General features: G+C 46.3%; 1 protein-coding gene across 5 annotated transcripts in view; it reads left to right on the plus strand.

Annotated features, from left to right (window-relative positions):
• Positions 1 to 22,788, plus strand: part of LOC122559540 (arrestin domain-containing protein 3-like) — an 82,276-nt gene that overhangs the window by 21,010 nt on the left and 38,478 nt on the right. The window contains exon 1 of one of the 5 annotated variants that reach the window (XM_043709195.2): positions 8,095 to 8,539. The exons of 2 other annotated variants lie outside the window; for them this stretch is intronic. In XM_043709195.2, coding sequence (XP_043565130.2) covers positions 8,287 to 8,539 — 253 coding nt within the window. In that variant the 5' untranslated portion in view covers positions 8,095 to 8,286. Of the gene's footprint in view, positions 1 to 8,094; positions 8,540 to 13,320; positions 13,934 to 22,788 lie in introns of those variants that run through there. 2 more of the 5 variants (XM_087999332.1, XM_043709187.2) reach the window with 2 other exon arrangements.

The following is a 22,788-nucleotide window of genomic DNA, read 5'->3' on the forward strand; positions in this document are numbered from 1 at the left end:
TGACTGTCCACTCTATCTATTCCCCTGATTATCTTATACACCTCTATCAAGTCACCCCTCATCCTTCTCCGTTCCAATGAGAAAAGGCCTAGCACGCTCAACCTATCCTCATACGACCTATTCTCCATTCCAGGCAACATCCTGGTAAATCTTCTCTGCACCCTCTCCAAAGCTTCCACATCTTTCCTAAAGTGAGGCGACCAGAACTGCACACAGTACTCCAAATGTGGCCTAACCAAAGTCCTGTACAGCTGTAACATCACTTTACGACTCTTGAATTCAATCCCTCTGCTAATGAACGCTAATACACCATAGGCCTTCTTACAAGCTCTATCCACCTGAGTGGCAACTTTCAAAGATCTATGAACATAGACCCCAAGATCCCTCTGCTCCTCCACCTTACTAAGAACCCTACCGTTAACCCTGTATTCCGCATTCTTATTTGTCCTTCCAAATGGACAACCTCACACTTGGCAGGATTGAACTCCATATGCCACTCCTCAGCCCAGCTTTGCATCATATCTAAGTCCCTTTGCAGCCGACAACAGCCCTCCTCACTATCCACAATTCCACCAATCTTCGTATCATCTGCAAATTTACTGACCCACCCTTCGACTCCCTCTTCCAAGACATTAATAAAAATTACAAACAGCAGAGGACCCAGAACTGATCACTGCGGAACTCCACTTGTAACTGGGCTCCAGGCTGAATATTTACCATCTACCACCACTCTCTGACTTTGACCGGTTAGCCAGTTTTCTATCCAACTGGCCAAATTTCCCTCTATCCCATGCCTCCTGACTTTCCGCATAAGCCTACCACGGGGAACCTTATCAAATGCCTTACTAAAATCCATGTATACTACATCCACTGCTCTACCCTCATCCACATGATTAGATTAGATTACTTACAGTGTGGAAACAGGCCCTTCGGCCCAACAAGTCCACACCACCCCGCCGAAGCGCAACCCACCCATACCCCTACATGTACCCCTTACCTAACACTACAGGCAATTTAGCATGGCCAATTCACTTGACCTGCACATCTTTGGACTGTGGGAGGAAACCGGAGCACCCGGAGGAAACCCATGCAGACACGGGGAGAACGTGCAAACACCACACAGTCAGTCGCCTGAGGCGGGAATTGAACCCGGGTCTCTGGCGCTGTGAGGCAGCAGTGCTAACCACTGTGCCACCGTGCCGCCCACACGGTGCACAAAGAGCAAGATGAACACCTTGGTCACCTCCTCAAAGAATTCAATAAGACTTGTAAGGCAAGACCTACCCTTCACAAATCCATGCTGGCTGTCCCTAATCAAGCAGTGTCTTTCCAGATACTCATAAATCCTATCCCACAGTACCCTTTCCATTACTTTGCCTACCACCGAAGTAAGACTAACTGGCCTGTAATTCCCGGGGTTATCCCTATTCCCTTTTTTGAACAGGGGCACAACATTTGCCACTCTCCAGTCCCCTGGAACCACCCCTGTTGACAGTTAAGACGAAAAGATCATTGCCAACGGCTCTGCAATTTCCTCTCTTGCTTCCCACATAATCCTAGGATATATCCCGTCAGGCCCGGGGGACTTGTCTATCCTCAAGTTATCAAAATATCCAACACATCTTCCTTCCTAACAAGTATCTCCTCTAGCTTACCAGTCCATTTCACACTCTCCTCTTCAACAATACGGTCCCTCTCGTTTGTAAATACTGAAGAAAAATACTCATTCAAGACCTCACTTATCTCTTCTGACTCAATACACAGTCTCCCACTACTGTCCTTGATCGGACCTACCCTCATTCTCGTCATTCTCACGTTTCTCACATATGCATAAAATGCCTTGGGGTTATCCTTGATCCTATCCGCCAAAGATTTTTCATGCCATCGCTTAGCTCTCCTAATCCCTTTCTTCAGCTCCCTTCTGGCAATCGTGTATCCCTCCAATGCTCTGTCTGAACCTTGTTTCCTCAACCTTATGTAAGCCCCCTTCTTCCTCTTTACAAGACATTCAACCTCCCTCGTCAACCAAGGTTCCCTCACACGACCATTTCTTTCCTGCCTGACAGGTACATACATATCAAGGACACGTCGTATCTGTTCCTTGAAAAAGTTCCACATTTCCACAACATCCTTCCCTGACAGCCTATGCTCCCAACTTATGCTCCTCAGATCCTGTCTTACAGCATTGTATTTACCCTTCCCCCAATTGTAAAACCTACCCTGTTGCACGCACCTATCTCTCTCCATAACCAAGGTGAAAGTCACAGAATTGTGGTCACCATCACCAAAATGTTCACCCACTAACAAGCCCATCACTTGTCCCGGTTCGTTACCAAGTACCAAATCCAATATGGCCTCCCCTCTGGTCGGACAATCTACATACTGAGTTAGAAAAGCTTCCTGTACACACTGTACAAACACTGCCCCATCCAATCTACTTGATCCAAAGAGCTTCCAATCAATATTTGGGAAGTTGAAATCACCCATGACTACTACCCTGTGGCTTCTGCACCTTTCCAAAATCTGTTTCCCAATCTGTTTCTCCACGTCTCTGCTGCTATTAGGGGGCCTATAGTAAACACCCAACAAGGTGACTGCACCTTTCCTATTTCTGACTTCAGCCCATACTACCTCCAAAGGCAGATCCCCCTCGAACTGCCTTTCTGCAGCCGTTATACCATTTCTAATTAGCAACACCACCCCCCCTCCTTTTTTACCACCCTCCCTAATCTTACTGAAACATCTGTAACCAGGAACCTCCAACAACCATTCCTGTCCCTCTTCTATCCACGTTTCCGTGATGGCCACAACATCGTAGTCCCAGGTACCGATCCACGCCTTAAGTTCACCCACCTTATTTCTGATACTCCTTGCATTGAAGTATACACACTTGAGCCCATCTCTGTATCCGCAAGTACTCCCTGTCAGTGCTACCTTCTCCACAGCCTCCCTACATTCTTGGTCATCCTGACAAACAGCTAGCCTACTTGCTGGACTACAAGTCCGGATCCCATCCCCCTGCCAAATTAGTTTAAACCCCCCCAAAGAGTGCTAGCAAACCTACCCCCCAGGATATTGGTGCCCTTCTGGTTCAGGTGCAACCCTGCTTGTACAGGTCCCACCTTCCCCAGAATGCAGTCCAATTGTCCAAATACCTGAAGCCCTCCCTCCTACACCATCCTTGCAGCCACGTGTTCAACTGCAATCTCTCCCTATTCCTTGCCTCACTGTCACGTGGCACCGGCAACAACCCAGAGATGACGACTCTGTCTGTCCTAGCTTTTAGCTTCCAGCCTAACTCCCTGAGCTCCTGACCTCCCCACCTCTCTTCCTACCTATGTCGTTTGTGCCAACGTGCACCACGACGTCTGGCTGCACACCCTCCCCCTTAAGGATTCTGAAGACACGGTCCGAGACGTCTCGGACCCTGGCACCCGGGAGGCAAAAAACCATCCAAGAGTCTCACCCATGTCCACAGAACTGCCTGTCCGTCCCTCTAACTATAGAGTCTCCTATAACTAGCGCTCTCCTCCTCTCCCCCTTTCCCTTCTGAGCCTCAGAGCCGGACCTCGTGCCAGAGATCCGGTCACTGCAGCTTACCCCTGCTAGGCCGTCCCCCCCAACAGTATCCAAAGCGGTTACTTATTGTTGAGGAGAACGACCACAGGGGATCCCTGCACTGCCTGCTTCCTCCCCTTCCCACCACTAACTGTTACCCAGCTACCTCAGTTCTCTGGCGTAACTATGTCCCTATCAGCCTCTCAGCCTCTCGAATAATCCTCAGTTCATCCAACTCCAGTTCCAGTTCCCTAACTCGTACTGTGAGGAGCAGGATCTGACTGCATTTCCTGCAGATGAAGTCAGCAGGAGCATCGGTGGTCACCCCTACCTCAAACATCCTGCAGGAGGAACATTCCACTGCCTGCGCTGCCATTACTCTACACTTCGTCTCCAAAACAAGAACACTGAGTAGCTTACCTGTGGACTTTAAAGTTAGGTTAGAGGAGGAGGATGGGAGGGAGGCCCTACTATGTAGGGCGGGGTCTAGGACACACCCACTCAAACATCAATCACTTACCTTCCCGACTAGCTCTGCGCTCCAACTTCACTTCCGCCCAGCTCGCGCCGCTCTCTGCTGTGAAAAGCCTGTGCACTTACACATCCTCTGCCCCCTTTAGAAATGGGCCCCCTATGTTATATTGTTTTTCACTGTTCTTCTGACCAAAGGGCATCACCTTACTCTTCTCTGCATTGAGCTGAAAATGTGTTGCTGGAGAAGCGCAGCAGGTCAGGCAGCATCCAGGGAACAGGAGAATCGACGTTTCGGGCATAAGCCCTTCTTCAGGAATGAGGAACGTTTGTCCAGCAGGCTAAGATAAAAGGTGGGAGGAGGGACTTGGGGGAGGGGCGTCGGAAATGTGATAGGTGGAAAGTGGTCAAGATGAGGGTGATAGGTCAGACTGGGGTGGGGGCGGAGAGGTCAGGAAGAAGATTGCAGGTTAGGAAGGCGGTGCTGAATACGATGGATTTGACTGAGACAAGATGAGGGGAGGGGAAATGAGGAAACTGGTGAAATCCGAGTTCATCCCTTGTGGTTGGAGGGTTCCTAGGCGGAAGATGGAGTGCTCTTCCTCCAACCGTCGTATTGTTGTGGTCTGGCAATGGAGGAGTCCAAAGACCTGCATAACCTTGGTGGAGTGGGAGGGAGAGTTGAAGTGTTGAGTCACAGGGTGGTTGGGTTGGTTGGTCCGGGTGTCCCAGAGGTGTTCTCTGAAACGCTCTGCAAGTAGGCAGCCTGTCTCCCCAATATAGAGGAGGCCACATCGGGTGCAGAGGATGCAATAGATGATGTGTGAGGAGGTGCAGGTGAATCTGTGGCGGATATGGAAGTTTCCTTTGGGGCCTTGGAGGGAGGTGAGGGGGGAGGTGTGGGCGCAAGTCTTGCACCTCCTGCGGTTGCAGGGGAAGGTGCCGGGAGTGGAGGTTGGGTTGGTGGGGGGTGTGGATCTGACGAGGGAGTCACGGAGGGAGTGGTCTTTACGGAATGCTGATAGGGGAGGGGAGGGAAATATATCCTTGGTGGTGGGGTCCGTTTGGAGGTGGCGGAAATGACGGCGGATGATGCGCTGTACATGGAGGTTGGTGGGGTGGTAGGTGAGGACCAGTGGGGTTCTGTCCTGGTGGCGGTTGGAGGGGCGGGGCTCAAGGGCGGAGGAGCGGGAAGTGGAAGAGATGCGGCGGAGGGCATTGTCGACCACATCGGGGGGGAAATTGCGGTCCTTGAAGAAGGAGGCCATCTGGGTTGTACGTTTTTGGAACTGGTCCTCCTGGGAGCAGATGCAGCGGAGGCGAAGGAATTGGGAGAATGGAATGGCGTTTTTACAGGGGGCAGGGTGGGAGGAGGTGTAGTCCAGGTAGCTGTGGGAGTCGGTCGGTTTGTAGTAGATGTCCGTGTTGATTCGGTCGCCTGAGATAGAAATAGAAAGGTCGAGGAAGGGGAGGGAGGAATCTGAGACTGTCCAGGTAAATTGAGGTCGGGGTGGAAGGTGTTGGTGAAGTGGATGAACTGTTCAACCTCCTCGTGGGAGCACGAGGCGGCGCCGATACAGTCATCGATGTAGCGGAGGAAAAGGTGGGGGGTGGGGCCAGTGTAGTTGCGGAAGATGGACTGTTCCACATATCCTACGAAGAGGCAGGCATAGCTGGGGCCCATGCGGGTGCCCATGGCTACTCCTTTCGTTTGGAGGAAGTGGGAGGATTGGAAAGAGAAGTTGTTCAGGGTGAGGACCAGTTCAGTCAGTCGAAGGAGGGTGTCAGTGGAAGGGTACTGGTCGGTACGGCGGGAAAGGAAGAAGCGGAGGACTTTGAGTCCTTCGTGATGGGGGATGGAGGTGTACAGGGACTGGATGTCCATGGTAAAAATAAGCCATTGGGGACCAGGGAAATGAAAATCATGGAGCAGGTGGAGGGCATGGGTGGTGTCCCGAACGTAGGTGGGGAGTTCTTGGACTAAGGGGGACAGGACGGTGTCAAGGTATGTGGAGATGAGTTTGGTGGGGCAGGAGCAGGCGGAGACAATGGGTCGGCCGGGGCAGTCAGGTTTGTGGATTTTGGGCAGGAGGTAGAAGCTGGCGGTGCAGGGTTGTGGGACTATGAGGTTGGAGGCGGTGGATGGGAGATCCCCCGAGGTGATGAGGTTATGGACGGTCTGGGAGATGATGGTTTGGTGGTGGGGGTGGGGTCATGGTCAAGGGGGCAGTAGGAGGAGGTGTCCGCGAGCTGACGTTTGGCCTCAGTGGTGTAAAGGTCGGTGCGCCAAACTATTACCGCGCCTCCCTTGTCTGCTGGTTTGATAGTGAGGTTGGGGTTGCAACGGAGGGAGTGGAGGGCTGCGCGTTCTGAGGGTGAGAGGTTGGAGTGGGTGAGAGGGGTGGGGAAGTTCAGGTGGCGGTTAATATCGCGGCGGCAGTTGGCTATGAAGAGGTCGAGTGCAGGTAGGAGGCCAGCACGGGGTGTCCAGGTGGATGGGGTGTGTTGGAGGCGGGAGAAGGGGTCGTCAGAGGGTGGGCGGGAGTCTTGGTTAAAGAAGTAGGCGCGGAGGCGAAGGCGGCGGAAGAATTGTTCGATGTCACGCCGCGTGTTGAACTCATTAATCCGAGAGCGTAGGGGAATGAAGGTGAGGCCTCTGCTGAGGACTGATCTTTCATCCTCAGAGAGGGGTAGGTCTGGAGGGATGATGAAAACACGGCAGGGCTGGGAGCTAGGACCTGGTGTGGGGCTGGAGCTGGGTGTGGGGGCGGGGTTAGGCCTGGGGGCGGGGACGGAGATCGGCGTGGGGGCGGGGTTGGGCTCTCTATACTCTTTACAGCTCTCACAGACCTGTAAAGGAAAATCTCCTCAAAGACTTCTCTGCATTGAATCTTATATGCCAAGTTAGCGCCCACTCAATGTCCTTCTAGAGTTCTACACAGTCCTCCTCACAATTTACAATTCTTCCATGTCTCCATGTCATCTGCAAACTTTGAAATGATCCTGCACACCAAGCTCCATATCATGAATAGAGGAAAAACAAAACTCCCAGTGCCACCCCCTGAAGTGCTCCACTCCAAATCTCCCCAACCCAGAAAACTATCCGTTTGTTCTCTTCCTGTCAGTCAATTTCATATCCACTTTCTTTCTGTCCCTTTTTCATACTCTGATCTATACCTTTTCCTTACAAGTCTGTTATGTGGTACTGTATCAAGCATCTCCTGGAAATCCATGTGTGTCACATCAACAGCCTTACTGTTATTGAACCTTCTGTAACCTCTTCCACAAAACGCCTCCCTGAAAGTTAAACACGGTTTCCTTTTTATACAAAAAGGTCCCAAACTGACTCTTCCAAACTAACCCAACGTTTTCCATGTGATGACTACGTTTAAAACAACTTTTAGAAGCTTCTTGGGTGACTTCTCCCCGCACGTAAACTGGGTAAATCAATTGAACTAAAGCTAAACACCCCTCATAATTAACGTCTCCAGTAACCCCCACGACAGCATTGTCCCTTCACATATTGCTGCCGCTTTCTCCTTCAGGGTATGAGCATATTATGGCTGGGCTTGTCCTTTGTCCATTTTATTGACTCCTCCTGACTACCTTCTGTAAATAAGAGGGGAGTATATCAGTGAGCGCCTACGGTTGAGCGAGTTGGCTTTTACAATTGAAAAGTACTTTCAGGCTTCTTGTTAGCACGATACACCTATCTCTCTTTCTTTAAAGAAATGCAAGCGGTCTTTATGTATCCCTAACCAGATGCAATTCCTGAAGCCTGTGGGCAGGGAACAGCGGCTGGACACAGCACACATTTAACAAGCCGACTGCACGCAAGCAGCTTCATCATCTCGGCTGATCCCTCAGCACCATGGTTTGGGAGCTCGGCCATGGAACCAGTGCCGCCCATTTGATCGCTTCCTTTGATAAGAAAAAAAACGGAATCGTAAAATTGAGGAGTGTGAAGGAACTGTTGTGTTTCCTTTGCTTGTAGAATTACGCGAAATGACAATGCGGAGGGGGGGGGGGGGTTTGTGAAACCACACAATAGCTTTCACATGCTGGTTTCTCCAAAAAGGCGGAAGCAGACTGAGCTCACTGCCCTGGCACTGTGGAGCTGCTCACTTTCAGGAAGACTCCCGAACACACAGGAAGGATCGGTACAAGAAGGGGCATTCCCAATCCCGCTTCAGACTGCACCCAACTGGCAGGGGAATGGTCTCACTTTAAAATCTCTCCACCTCGGGGCCCGCAGCAATGGGGAAAGTGACGAGTTTTACAATACTCTACGACCGCGCCGTGGACAACAACATCCCGACCTACAGCTGCGGGGAATGGGTCTCTGGGCGGATCATTGTCGAGCTCAACGCTGAGATCGAGGTGAAAGCTCTTAAAATTCACGCCAAAGGACAGGCGTATGTCCACTGGACTGAGTACAATCTGGATGACACTGAGACGTTCAGCGAAACCATCAGATACTTCAAGTACAAGTATTCGCTAATAGGATCAGGTAAGTGTGGTTTTGCAAGAATCTTGAAAATCAGAAATCAAAAATCCCTCATTTTAAAAATAAAAGCCAAAGTATTTGTGCGGGTTCAGTGCCCCGCCTGCAAATACTGTGATGGAGCCGGGCAGTCAGTGTAGGCAAGAAAAAAACAACGGGCACGTTTAAACAGTGAGAACTTATCTTCATACAGTCACACGAAATAGAAGCAGACCCTTTCGTTCACATCGACCAAAGCGACCAAGTTTCCCAAACGAAATTAGTCCCATTCGCCTGCGTTTGGCCCATACCCCTCTAAGTCTTTGCTGTCCTTGTATATGGTCAATTGTCTTTTAAACATTGCAACTATAACCTGCATCTCTCACTTCGTCTGACAGTTCATTTCTCACATGGACCACCTTCCGTGTGAAAACGATGTCCTTTGTGTCTGTTTTAAATCTTTTTCCACTCAACTTAAAAATATAACCCCTAGTTTTGAACACACCCATCATGGGGAAAATACCTTGGTATTTACTTTTATCTATACCCCTCATGATCTTGTAAACCTCAATAAGGTCATGGTTCAATCTCCAATGCTGAGTTGAAAATACTCAGCTTTAGAGCCTATCTCTAAAACTCAAACCCTCCAATCCTGGCAACATCCTTGTAAATCTTTTCTGAACCCTTTCAAGTTTCACAACACCTTTCTTCCCCTTCTGGAGTTATACACAGATCCCCTAACAATTTACAATTCTTCCAAATTTCCATGTCATCTGCAAACTTTGAAATTGTCTGCACATCAAAATCGAAATCATTAATATATAACTGAAAAAGCTAAAGTCCCAATGCCAGCCCCTGAAATGCTCCACTACAAACCTTCCTTCATCTGGGAAAATATCCATTGACTATTTGTTTTCTTATCTATCAGCTAATTTTTTTTATTGATTTCTCTTCTGTCCCCTTTTTATACTCCGACCTATACTTTTCCTCATAATTCCGTAATGTGGCACTGTATCAAACATCTTCTGGAGAGCCATGTGTGCCACAGCAACCTTACCCTTATTGAACCTTCTATAACCTCTTCCACAAAAAAAACTTCCTGCGAGTTAAAGACAATTTCCCTTTTTTAAAAAATCCTAAACTGACTCTTCCAGATCAGCCCAATTTTTTTCCATGTGATTCCTAGAAACTTCCTAAGTGACGTCCCCCTGCACGTAGACTGAGTAAATCAGTTGGTCTAAAGCTGAACATCTCTCATGATTAATGCCTTCAGTAACCACAACATTGTCTCTTTCAGGGTGTGACTGGGCTTGTGTTTTGTCCAAGGAAAGGCGATAGTCTCGTGGTATTATTGCTAGAATATTAATCCAGACAGCCTGGTAATGTGCTGGGGACCCAGGTTCAAATCTCACCACAGCAAATGGTAGAATTGAATTTTTAAAGATAACATAAAATTTGGAATTAAGAATCTACTGATGACCATGAAATCATTGGTGGGAACAACCTATCTGGTTCACTAATTCATGATCTGACCGATATGGTTGACTCTCAATTGCCCTCTGAAATCCTAGCAAGCCACTCGGTTATATCAATTGCTACAAAGTCTCAATGAAAACAGATGGATTACCTAGACACCAGAAAAGACAGTGGCAGAAACAGTCCTATCAAGCCTGCAAAGTCCTCTTTATTATTAATATTTGGGGGCTGTCTCACAGGCTAGTCAAGCAACAGCCTGACATTATTATACTCACAGAATCATACCTTACATACAATGTCCCAGACACCACCATCACTGTCCGTGGATATGTCCTGTCCCACCGGCAGGACAGACGCTGCAGAGGTACTGGCACACTTGGGAGGGAGTTGCCCTGGGGGTGCTCAACATTGACTCTGGACCCCATGAAATCTCATGGCTTCAGGTTAAACACTGGCAAGGAAACCTTCTGCTGATTGCAATGTACTGTCCTCCCTCGGCTGATAAATCAGTACTTCTCCATGTTGATCACACTTAGAGGAAGCATGAAGGATGGCAAAGGGATAGAATGTACTTCAATGTCCACCACGGGTGACTCGGCTGCATTACTACTGGTTGAGCTGGTCGAGTCCGAAAGGATATAGTTGCTAGACTGGGTCTGCGGCAGGTAGTGAGGGAACCAGTAAGAGGGAGAAACTTACTTGACTTCATCATTACCAATCTGCTTACTGCAGATGCCTCTGTCCATAACAGTATCGGTAAAGTGACCACCGCACTGTCCTTGTGGAGACAAAGTCTAGCCTTCACTTTGAGAATAACCTCCATGGTATTGCGTGGCACTATCGCCATGCTAAATGGGACAGACTTTGAACACATCTGGCAACTCACAACCGGGTATCCATGAGGTGCTGTGGGCCATCAACAGCAGCAGAATTGTAATCTAGCACAATCTGTAACATCATGGCCTGGGATATTCCCCACTCAACCATTACCATCAAGCCAGGGATCAACCCTGGCTCAATGGACAGTGCAGGAGGACATGCCAGGAGCAGCACTAGACATACCTGAAGATGAGGTGTCAACTGGTGAAGCCACCAAACAGGACTACTTGCATGCCAAACAGCCATGAGTAGCAAACTAACAGGTCAGACCTAAGCTCTGCAGTCCTGCCACATCCAGTCAAGAATGGTGGTGAACGATTAAAAAACTCACTGGAGGAGGAGGCTCCACAGATATCCCCGTCTCAATAATGGAAGAGTCAAGCACATCAGTGCAAAAGATAAGACTGAAGCATTCACAGCAATCTTCAGCCAGAAGTGACAAGTGGATGGTCTATCTTGGCCTCCACCAGTGGTCCCCAGCATTACAGATACCAGTCTTCAGCCAATTTGATTCAGTCCAGGCAATATCAAAAAAATGGTTGGAGGCACTGGATACTGGAAAGGCTACGGGCCCTGACAACATTCCGGCACTAGTACTGAAGACTTGTGCTGCAGAACTTACCGCTCCCCTAGCCAAGCTGTTCCAGTACAGTTACAACACTGGCATTAACCCAACAATGTGAAAAATTGCCTGAGTTATATCCTGTAATCAAAAAGCAGGACAATCCCAATTACTGCTCCGTCAGTCTACATTCAACCATCAGTAAAGTGATAGAAGGTGTCATTAACAGTACTACAAGTAGCACCTGCTCAGTGACACAGTTTGGGTTGCATCAGGGCCACTCAGTTCCTGACCTCATTCCAGCCTTGGTTCAGACATGGACAAAAGAGCTGAATTCCAGAGGTGTGGTGACAGTGACAGCCCTTGACATCAAGACTGCATTTGACCAAGTGTGGCATCAAGGAGCCCTAGAAAAACTGGATTCAATGGGTATTGGGGGCAAACTCTCTGGTGGTTGGAGTCATACCTAACACATTGGAGAATGGTCATCATTGTTGGAGATCAGTCAACTCAGCTCCAGGACATCTCTGCAGGAGTTCTTCAGAGTAGTGTCTGAGGCCCAACTATCTTTAGCTGCTTCATCAATGACCTTCCCTCCATCATAAGATCAGAAATAGGGATGTTTGTGATGATTGTGCAATGTTCCACACCATTCACGACTCCTTAGATACTGAAGCAGTCCATGTCCAAATGTAACAAGATCTGGACAATATCCAGGCTTGGGCTGACAAGTGACAAGTAACATTCATGCCATACAGCTTATCATTGACTGTCCTGTTCCTCAAAGCTGCCTGACCTGCTGTGCTTTTCCAGTGCCACACTCTCGACTATGACCATCAGCAATAAGAGATAATCTAACCACCAGCCCAACATTCAAGGGTGTTAACATCACTGAATCCCCCACTCATCTCTGGGAGTTATCATTGATCAGAAACTCAACTGGACTCACCACACAAACACAATGGATACAAGAGCAGGTCAGAAGCTAGGAATACTGCAGCAAGTAACTCATCTGACTCTCCATCTACCCATCTGCAAGGCACAAGTCAGGAGTGTGATGGAATATTTCCCATTTGCTTGGATTAGTGCAGCCCTAACAATACTCCAGAAGCTTGATACTATCCAGGACAAAGCAGCCCATTTGATTGGCACAATATCCACAAGCATCCATACCCATCACCACCGATGCTCAGTAGCAGCAGTGTGTATGACAAGGTGTACTGCAGAAATTCATGGAAGATCCTCAGACAGTACTTTCCAAACCCATTATCACTTCTATTTGGAAGGACAAGGGCAGCACATAAGTGGGTACACCACCAGCCTCAAGTTCCCCTCCAATCCACTCACCATCCTGACTTTGAAATATATTGCTGTTCACTGTCACTGGGTCAAAGTCCAGGAATTCCCTCCCTAATGGCATTGTGGGTCAACCCACAGCAGGTGGACTGCAGCGGTTCAAGAATGCAGTTCACCACCACCTTCTCAAGGGTAACTAGGGATGGGCAATAAATGCTGATCCGCCAGCAATGTCCACATCCCACAAATGAATGAAAAAATTCTACTGACTCCTGCTGACCACCTTCTGTAAATAAGAGGGGAGTATATCAGTGAGCGCTACGGTTGAGCTTTTACAGTTGAAAAGTATTTTCAGCCGATCCTCAAAAAAAAACACATACTGTAACAGGGATAACTTTTCCATTGTTAGCACGGTATATCTAGCTCTCTTGAAAAGTGCAAGCGGTCTTTATGCATCCCTAATAAGATGCAATTCCTGAAGCCTGTGGGCAGGGAACAGCGGCTGGACACAGCACACATTTAACAAGCCGACTGCACGCAAGCAGCTTCATCATCTCGGCTGATCCCTCAGCACCATGGTTTGGGAGCTCGGCCATGGAACCAGTGCCGCCCATTTGATCGCTTCCTTTGATAAGAAAAAAAACGGAATCGTAAAATTGAGGAGTGTGAAGGAACTGTTGTGTTTCCTTTGCTTGTAGAATTACGCGAAATGACAATGCGGAGGGGTTTGTGAAACCACACAATAGCTTTCACATGCTGGTTTCTCCAAAAAGGCGGAAGCAGACTGAGCTCACTGCCCTGGCACTGTGGAGCTGCTCACTTTCAGGAAGACTCCCGAACACACAGGAAGGATCGGTACAAGAAGGGGCATTCCCAATCCCGCTTCAGACCGCACCCAATTGGCAGGGGAATGGTCTCACTTTAAAACCTCTCCACCTCGGGGCCCGCAGCAATGGGGAAAGTGACGAGTTTTACAATACTCTACGACCGCGCCGTGGACAACAACATCCCGACCTACAGCTGCGGGGAATGGGTCTCTGGGCGGGTCATTGTCGAGCTCAACGCTGAGATCGAGGTGAAAGCTCTTAAAATTCACGCCAAAGGACAGGCGTATGTCCACTGGACTGAGACCGACTCGGACTCGGAGACTCGGTCCTATACTAAGACCATCAGATACTTCAAGCACAAGTACTTGCTAATAGGAATAGGTGAGTGTGGTCTCGCATTGTAAAAGTTAAACTCGAAAATTAGAACTAGTAAATATATCATTTAAAAAAAAACACGAAGTGTTTGTGTGGTTTCAGTGTCCCGCCTGTCAGTACTGTTATGGAGCACTCGCGGTAGAGAAAAAATTGAATCATTCAACAGGTCAGGTCATTCACTGGAAACGTGTTCCTCTCCTTGTCCAGGTGCTAGCAGCACACTCTTTTCCAGGTGCTTTTCCAGCACCACTCTAATCTAGACTCTGGTTTCCAGCATCTGCGGTCCTTGTGTTTACCTTTTTAGCTAGCAGCACACTGTTTCCTCCTTTTTGTTTGTATCTTTCCAGAACGTGTGGATTTTGCTTTCGTGTTTCATACGCCTGAAATGTTCTCCAACATTGCATTTTTACTATGATAAAATTTTTAGCAGTATTTTAGCAGTTTTTATTCAGATTTCTATTATCCACACTTATGTTTTTAATTTTTTGTATTATTTTTGCAAACATGAAACAGATTAGAGTAACGCATATTAAATATTCCATCTGTCCTAACTCTACATTCATTTTTCTATTTCAAAATTATACTTTATTTATAAATATATAACACACACATACATACAGTCACATGGCCTGTACAGTACTGATGAAGAAAAACAAACAAAACATTGAAGTTTGACTGTAACAAACAAGCCAAAAGATTATATTTACATAAAACTATGGTACTAGACGGGACCCATATGGTATGAGTGGCACAGTGGTTAGCACTGCTGCCTCACAGCACCAGGGTCCCAGGTTCGATTTGGACTTCAGGTCCCTGTGTCTGTGTGGGTTTCCTCCGGGTGCTCTGGTTTCCTCCCACAGTCCAAAGCTGTGCAGGTCAGGTGAATTGATCATGCTAAATTGCCCATAGTGTTAGGTACGTTAGTCAGAGGGAAATGGATCTGGGTTGGTTACTCTTTGGAGGACTGGTTGGGCTGAAGGGCCTGTTTTCACACTGTAGGTAATCTAATCATAACTGAACACCCTCCCATTTAACTTCAGCAGGAAGACCTCAGACAGTGGTCTTTCCTAACATTCCAGTGGATCTCGGAATGTGCCACTCTGCTTCACTTGGTCGAGGTCGACTCCTTGCTCTGGAAGACTAAGTTTCAAGCAGACCAAAGAGTGACTTTCACCAAGTTGATGGACCTCCAGGCACAGTCAATGTTTGTCTCAGTGTGCATCCCGGAGAATAGACCATAGAGCAGAGGTCCATGTGATAGAACTGCTTGGGATGAACTTTGACAAGGACCACTGCCTCTTTCTCCAGAATTCCTTTGCATAGGTACATTCGAATAGAAGATATGTGACAGTCTCTATCCCCCACCGCCACTTCAAGGGCAGTGTTCAGTGGCACAAACAGACTGGGCATGCAAGAAGGATCTCACAGGTAGTGTCCTTCTCACCATCAGCCAAGCGATGTCTTTGTGGTTGTTGGAAAGTTCTAGTGATAAGGCATTCTGCCAAATGACTTTGACAGTCTGCTCAGAGAACCACATGACCCTCCTTTTTCTGCAGAGTCTCAAGGATGCTATGCACTGACCATTTCCTGATCGCTTGTGGTCAAATTTGCCTTTCTTTGCAAGTTTCTCCATGAAAGACAGGTGATATGGATCGGTCCAACTACTTAGAGCATTCCACAGCAATGAGTCGAGTCCCACCCTTTGCAAACACTGGGGACAGGTAGAAACTCAGTACAGTACAACCTCGGTTATCCGAACATCGATTATCCAAATTTCAGATTATCCAAACGATCTCAAAATCCGGATGCTTGGGCAGCTCCCCATCGCCATCAGATCAGTTATCTGAACATTCGATTATCTGAACAAAATACTCCCCACCCGTGTAGTTTGGATAATCAAGGTTGTACTGTACATAATGACATTGGTGTTTTCATACCAAGGATCTATGCACAGTTTGATGCAGTCGCAAACAAAGGTGGCCATCGGGATAACAGTGGCATTGGGAACGTTCTTTCCCTTCCTAAACTGCACATACATGGTATATATTCAGGGGCACAAACTGTTTTTCTGTCATCAACTAAGGCTGCAAATTCAGGTTGGAGGAATTTCATGAGGCTCCACCATGTTGTTGTTGCTTCAGAATTTGGAAATATTTACAGTGCTGTCCCGGCTGTTTAGAATGATTCCTCATTCCTCTGTGAAACTGACAGCAGCAACTGGCATCCACAATTAAACAGGGACGTTTAGAAACAAACAGACTCAGCAAGTCTGGCAGCAAATGTGATGAGAGGAGCAGAGTAGTTTCAAAACCAATATGAGTCCCCTTCAGTATTGAAAAGTGTTGGAAACTTTAATACATTTGAAAGGGGCAGAGGTCTAATGCAAAGGACAAAGGAGTTGTTAGTGGTGGAGAAAGGGAAAAAGGATGTAAGATGCGTACAAAGGTGTGAAAGAGAGGGAATGAGTTCACTGTGCTCAGAGCAAAGAAAAGAAGGCACAAGCAAGATTCTGAGACTCTGAAGGAGAGACAATATAAGAAAAATAGATAATTGACATAATGCAACCAGTTTCTGAAGTTATTAAATTCAACATTGAGACCTTGAGGCTGTAAAGTGTGTAAACAAAAAAGATGAGGTGATGTTCCTGGAGCTTATGTTGTGCTTTATTGTGTTTAGCCTGTATTCGAGATAAATTCAAATGCTGTTATCATTGGATTCCTTCTCTGCAGTAGGGCCTACTCTCATCTGCCCAAGTAACAACAGAAATGACTTGCAGTTTTGCATGTTAAAATGAAAGCCTGTGAAATTCACAGCAGGACCTTTATGGAATGAGGTACAACAGTTAGCACTGCTGCCTCATAGCACCAGAGACCCGGGTTCAATTCCCGCCTCAGGCGACTGACTGTGTGGAGTTTGCACGTTCTCCCCGTGTCTGCGTGGGTTTCCTCCAAGTGCTCCGGTTTCCTCCCACAGTCCAAAGATGTGCAGGTCAGGTGAATTGGCCATGCTAAATTGCCCGTAGTGTTAGGTAAGGGGTAAATGTAGGGGTATGGGTGGGTTGCGCTTCGGCGGGGCGGTATGGACTTGTTGGGCCGAAGGGCCTGTTTCCACACTGTAAGTAATCTAAAAAAAAAAGATGTATGTCATAATTATTGATGGGGAATCTCCAGCTGTGAAATATATTTGAGGAATTTTTGATATCTGTATTAAAATTCACAGATGTTTAGTTTCTTAAAGTTTGTTTAGGGTCATCAGTGGTTGGTATTTACTTCCTAAGTGGGCTGGGCTGTTGAATATTTAAGACTGTATTGGGCAGATTTTTAATCTATCAGGGAACTTAAGGTTATGGTGTGTCAGACAGGCACACTGTTCAAAAGGGCCACAACACACTGCAGCACACAGAACTGCAAAAAGAGGAAGAGGAACACCTATACAAGGTATTCGCAAAAAACGGACATCCTCGCAATTTCATCAACAGATGCCTAAGGGAGAAACAACAGAACAAGGACATGCCATAACACAAAGGACTAGCCACACTACCATACGTCAAGAACATCTCTGAAATGACAGCCAGACTACTGCGACCACTAGGACTTATAACAGCACACAAACCAACAGCCACTCTCAGACAACAACTCACCAAAACTAAGGACCCGATACCCAGCATGAGCAAAACTAACGTAGTGTACAAAATCCAATGCAAGGACTGCACAAAACACTATATAGGACAAACAGGAAGACAGCTAACGATCCGCATCACGAACATCAACTAGCCACGAAACGACACGACCAGCTAGCCCTAGTAGCCACACACGCAGATGACAAGCAACATGAATTTGACTGGGACAACACTACCATTATAGGGCAAGCCAAACAAAGAACAGCCAGGGAATTCCTAGAAGCTTGGCACTCATCCACAAACTCCATCAACAAACACATAGACCTGGACCCAATATACCAGCCACTACAGCGGACAGCTGAAACTGACAACCGGAAGCGGCAGGGACATGCCACTATAAATGCCGGAGGAAACACCACAGAAGCGCTTCACAGGAGGCTCCCAAGCACTGAGGATGTCACCTAGACAGGGGACGAAACGTTTGCAACAAAAACTTCCAGCTCAGCGAACAGAACCACAGTACCTTGCATCCTCTGTTCAAACATTTGTCTGTGTCACCTAGTCCTAGTACCATAAGCAAACAGAAACAGATTTTCTTTATCTAACTATTCCAAACCTGTCAATATTTTGTGCACCTTTACCATCTTTAGGGACGGCATGGTGGCGCAGTGGTTAGCACTGCTGCCTCACAGCACCAGGGTCCCAAGTTTGATTCCAGCCTCGGGCGACTGTTTGTGTGGAGTTTGCACATTCTCCGTGTGTCTGGGTGCTCCATTTTCCTCCCACAGTCCTTTTTTTTTCATCACAAAGATGTGCAGGTTAGGTGATTGGCCATGCTAAATTGCCCATAGGTTAGGTGCGTTAGTCAGAGGGAAATGGGTCTGGGTGGGCTACAGACCCATTTCCCTCTGACTAACGCACCAACAGTTGGTGTGGACTTGTTGGGCCGAAGGGCCTGTTTCCACACTGTAGGGAATTTAATCTAATCTAATCTCTCCTCCCTTTGCTTCAAGGTAAACAACCCCAGCTTCTCCAATCTAATCTTGTATCTAAAATCCCTCATTCATTCAATCATTCTGATAAAACTCTTCTATACGTCTTGAGGAATCTTGTATTTTCTTAAAATGTGATGATGCAATGTTCTAATGAACCAATACTAGTTAGTGTTTGTTTTGATTCTACAGGCATGGGCTGGTTGAGCATAATCTGTATCCACCCAATTACAAGAAATGGGAAATAATATGCAGCTTGGTTTGATCAGCCAATAGCTAGATGAATGACTTGCATGCCGGACATCACTCTGGCACTGAAATTCACATATGATGCCAACTAAAGTACCAAATTGTGCCGTTCAGTAGTAGTTGTACACAATTGCAATTTCCCTGCAGTTTTTCTCCTCTATTTAAATCACTATTTGGAGATTTATATAATCCTTCAGTAGGGCCATCACACCCTTTCATTTTGCTCCTCGTCTTTAACCAAGTGGATGAAGTTTTTGCACATCAAGAATATTCCTATTGTCCTACACAAAATATCTTCCCTAATCAGTTTTCCACCCCCCCCCCCCCCCCCCCCCCCCCCCCCCCGCTCCCCACACCCTTATTTTTACCCCACCTTGTCTTTTTTGGGCATTTTATATCCTTGAATATTGAGCATTTAGTTTCACAATTCCCTTAAGTGCCACAGTATCATTTTCTCCAGCAGCACTTTATGCTTAAACACTGATGAATGAATCCAATGTGTCCTCCAACTCTAGCTCATTCATTTCTCTCTGCATAATTTCCTCACCATCCCTCTCTCTCTGATGTTATTGAGCCTGTCTGTACCCCTGATTTTGGAACCTCCTATAACTTACTACCTTTTATTATTCCCTCCTGTGCAGTCCCTTGCTCAATGGTGTCATGGTCAGGATTAGACTCATTCAGGGAATCATCATTCCTAGCAGTCTCTAATGATGATACCTTTTGACAGTAACATGTATCGTAAAGACTACCGTACTTGTACCTTTTCCTAGTTTTTCCTACTCTCCATGAAGGGCAACTATCTTCTATAGTATCTGCTAAATGAACACTTGGAACATACAGATCCCTGATAAAGGGCTCCTGCCTGAAATGTCAATTTTCCTGCTTCTCGGATGCTGCCTGACCTGCTGTGCTTTTCCAGCACCACTCTAACGTTGACTCTAATGTCCAGCATCTGCAGTCCTCACTTTTGCCTACTTGGAACATACAATCCAATAAAAAATTATTGTTCCTGACGCTGCACAGTAACACTGGCTGCCCCTTGAGATCAGTAACGCACCTCACTTCTACAGGCTGACGGTTCATAACAGGCAGATGTAGACTGATGATCACTCTCACTGTGTAAAGGAGAGGGGGTGGTTGGTGGTGGGTAGATGTATAATAGAGTTTGGACTGCCAACCCTGGAGGCATGGGGACACAGGGTGGCTAAGGCTAAGGTGTGCTGGTGTGAGAAAACCTGCCTCTGTTCCCTGGCGTTTTGCCCCATTGTTTTAGAAGTTGTTAGGAATTCCAGCTTCATTGTCCACCCTGCTCCTCCCTGCCCCCAAAACCCTAAGCTCATGCTAAAGCAGCTGGAGATATCTCTGTTTATCCAAGACATGAGAAATTCTCTAACGGGGCAGGAATTGCAAGCAACAAGTCTCATTTGCTCATCTATTTCAAATAAATCGGTACTCCTTCTTTAAAAATATAGCACATTGATTCAAGCTAACAAATTAAATAATGCTTCTCATCTGCTCCTTACTTTTGTTTTAAAATCAACTTGTTCAGGCCTCTTGAGTGGGTAGGACTTTAACTCTGGTCTTCTGGCCTTGAGGTAGGAACATTGCCATTGTAGCACAAAAGAAACATTCTTTGCTTATACTGTTGTTAATTGGGAAGGTGATGGCCTTGTGGTATTATTGCTGGACTATTAATCCAGAGACTTGGGCCGTTTTCTGGGGACCCAGGTTCAAATCTTGCCATGGCAGATGGTGGAATTTCAATTCAGTGTAATTCTTGAATGAAGAATCCAATTATGACCATGAAGCTGTTGTAAAAACCCATCTGGTTTACTAATGTTCTTTAGGAAGGAAACTACCATCCTTACCTGGTTGGGCCTACATATGACTCCAGACCTACAGTAGTGTGGTTGACTCTTAACTGCCCTCTGGGCAATTAAGGATGGGCAATAAGTGTTGCCGAGCCACTGATGCCCTCATCCTGTGAATGAATAAAAAAAATTATATAAATATGCCATCTGATTTTCTTTTAAATTGCCCACTTCTCAGCTTGAATAAATACCTTAACTCGAAAGTGAAAAATAATCGCTGAATAACTTGCCTGCTTCCATATGGTATCACACTATGCTTCTCTTTTGAACACAGTTGATTGACTGTTTACTGTCCTCAAGGACTTATACCCACTCGCTGATCTCCATGCGTTCTCACTGTCAATATTGCTTCTTAGCCCGCTGATCAACCTCTGTCCTCTCTCTTAGTGGTGTTAGCACTGTTCTTTCATCCTTCCACTGGTTTTGTTATGTTGAGATTGAAAAAGGTCTACTTCTTTTGCAGTTCAAAAACTAGTTCATGCTTATAGTTAGTTAGTGAGAGAATGTTCTTGAATTTCTAATGTACACTGCTACTGGAGAACGATTGTTTCAAGGGCTTTTCAAATTATCCCATCTTAAATGCAATTTTCATTGGAATCCCAAAATGCTGTTTTTCTGGTAATTCCTATAATTAGACCTTTAGGAAATAAACACCCATTAGCATCGCGTAACTCATCTATTAACATTTTTAAAAATAAGGATGCCAGAATTGTGCACTTGGGTGATTTTGTCTGGTGGAATGCTAAGAACAAGATATGAAGAACTCAGACATGCCGAGATTCCTCACATCCAAAAGGAGTGCCTGGTACAGGGAGCATGGAATAAGCATTGGACTTGATATACTGGGATTCTGTATTTCTGGGCTCTTGGCGGCTTGCTATGTTTCGCATTCTGGTGAGAAAGGAAGTTGTTTCAGCCTTTGTATCAGCAGTTATGCTTATCTTAAGGCTAGTACACCTTTTGAAGAAACACACAGTGGTAATGTCTCTATCCCTGGACCAGGAGACCTAGGTTCAAGTCCCACCTGTTCCAGAGCTGTACATTAACATCTCTCAACAAGTTGATTCAAAAATATAGGTGAAATATGCCTCGACTACTGTCACAGGCAGTGCATACCAAACCCTCACACCCTCATTCTTTTGGCAGTACAGATTTGAAGGGATTGAAGGCTTTTTCCGTACTATATGGTTCTATATATAGTGATCATTGTTCTTGCTGGCCATTTCTGTCTGTTCTTCTATTCTCTATCCTTTTTGGGTGAATCCAGTACCTTCCCTACACCTCACACCTTGACAACAACAGGTTGTTTGTGGTTACAGAACCCAAGTGCACTTTCATGTTATGAGGGGCCTTTGATGATTGTTGAAGTTTTGTGGGAAGAAGTAGTGCAGGAAAAGTGCTGTGATCAAAAAGTGAGCAATTTTGAGCTAAAATTCTTTTTGATAATAAATCTTATTCATAGTTTCTCTCCAGATTCAAAGGTCATTTGTGTTCTTTCCAAGTCTTAGAACATTACGTTAAAAATCACACAACACCAGGTAATAATCCAACCGATTTATTTGGAAGCACTAGCTTTCAGAGCACCGCTCCTTCATCAGGCAGATAACTGATCTAGTCCTACACCAGCTCCTCCACATCATGGCCATCATTAAAACATTAAAAGCAATTGAGAATTGTAACAACTGGGTTTTGACCCTGCTGTTTATATTTCTGCCTCTTCTCTTCCATTAGTACAGGAGGTTTTGCAGCAAAATGGTAAACACCCATCAGGCTTTAAATTCACTGCATGTGACATTTGAAGCTGTAGGATTTGTCTACTTGCGCAGAATCACAACTTGAGAATTGCATTTTATGGCAGTTTTTGTCTTGTTCTCATCAAGACAATTCACAAGAATACAATTCTAGGGGTAAACGAACACGTATATTGCATGAGATGAAAATATTAATTGGTAAGCAAGTGATCTCTGATAGAGGCATGCCAGAATCTGTAAATGGACAATGGTGTGATCAAGAACAAACACAATTGCAATATAAATTTTTGTTTTTCCCTTGAATTGGTATTCTTGAGTTGTTGATCCGAGTAGGATAAAAAACTTGGACAAAATGTGTCTTGTTCAGCAATACTCA

This window comes from Chiloscyllium plagiosum, unplaced genomic scaffold, assembly GCF_037043375.1.
Source record: "Chiloscyllium plagiosum isolate Xiang-an unplaced genomic scaffold, Cpla_swu_hap1 HiC_scaffold_2, whole genome shotgun sequence".
In the NCBI taxonomy this organism is placed as follows: Eukaryota; Metazoa; Chordata; class Chondrichthyes; order Orectolobiformes; family Hemiscylliidae; genus Chiloscyllium; species Chiloscyllium plagiosum.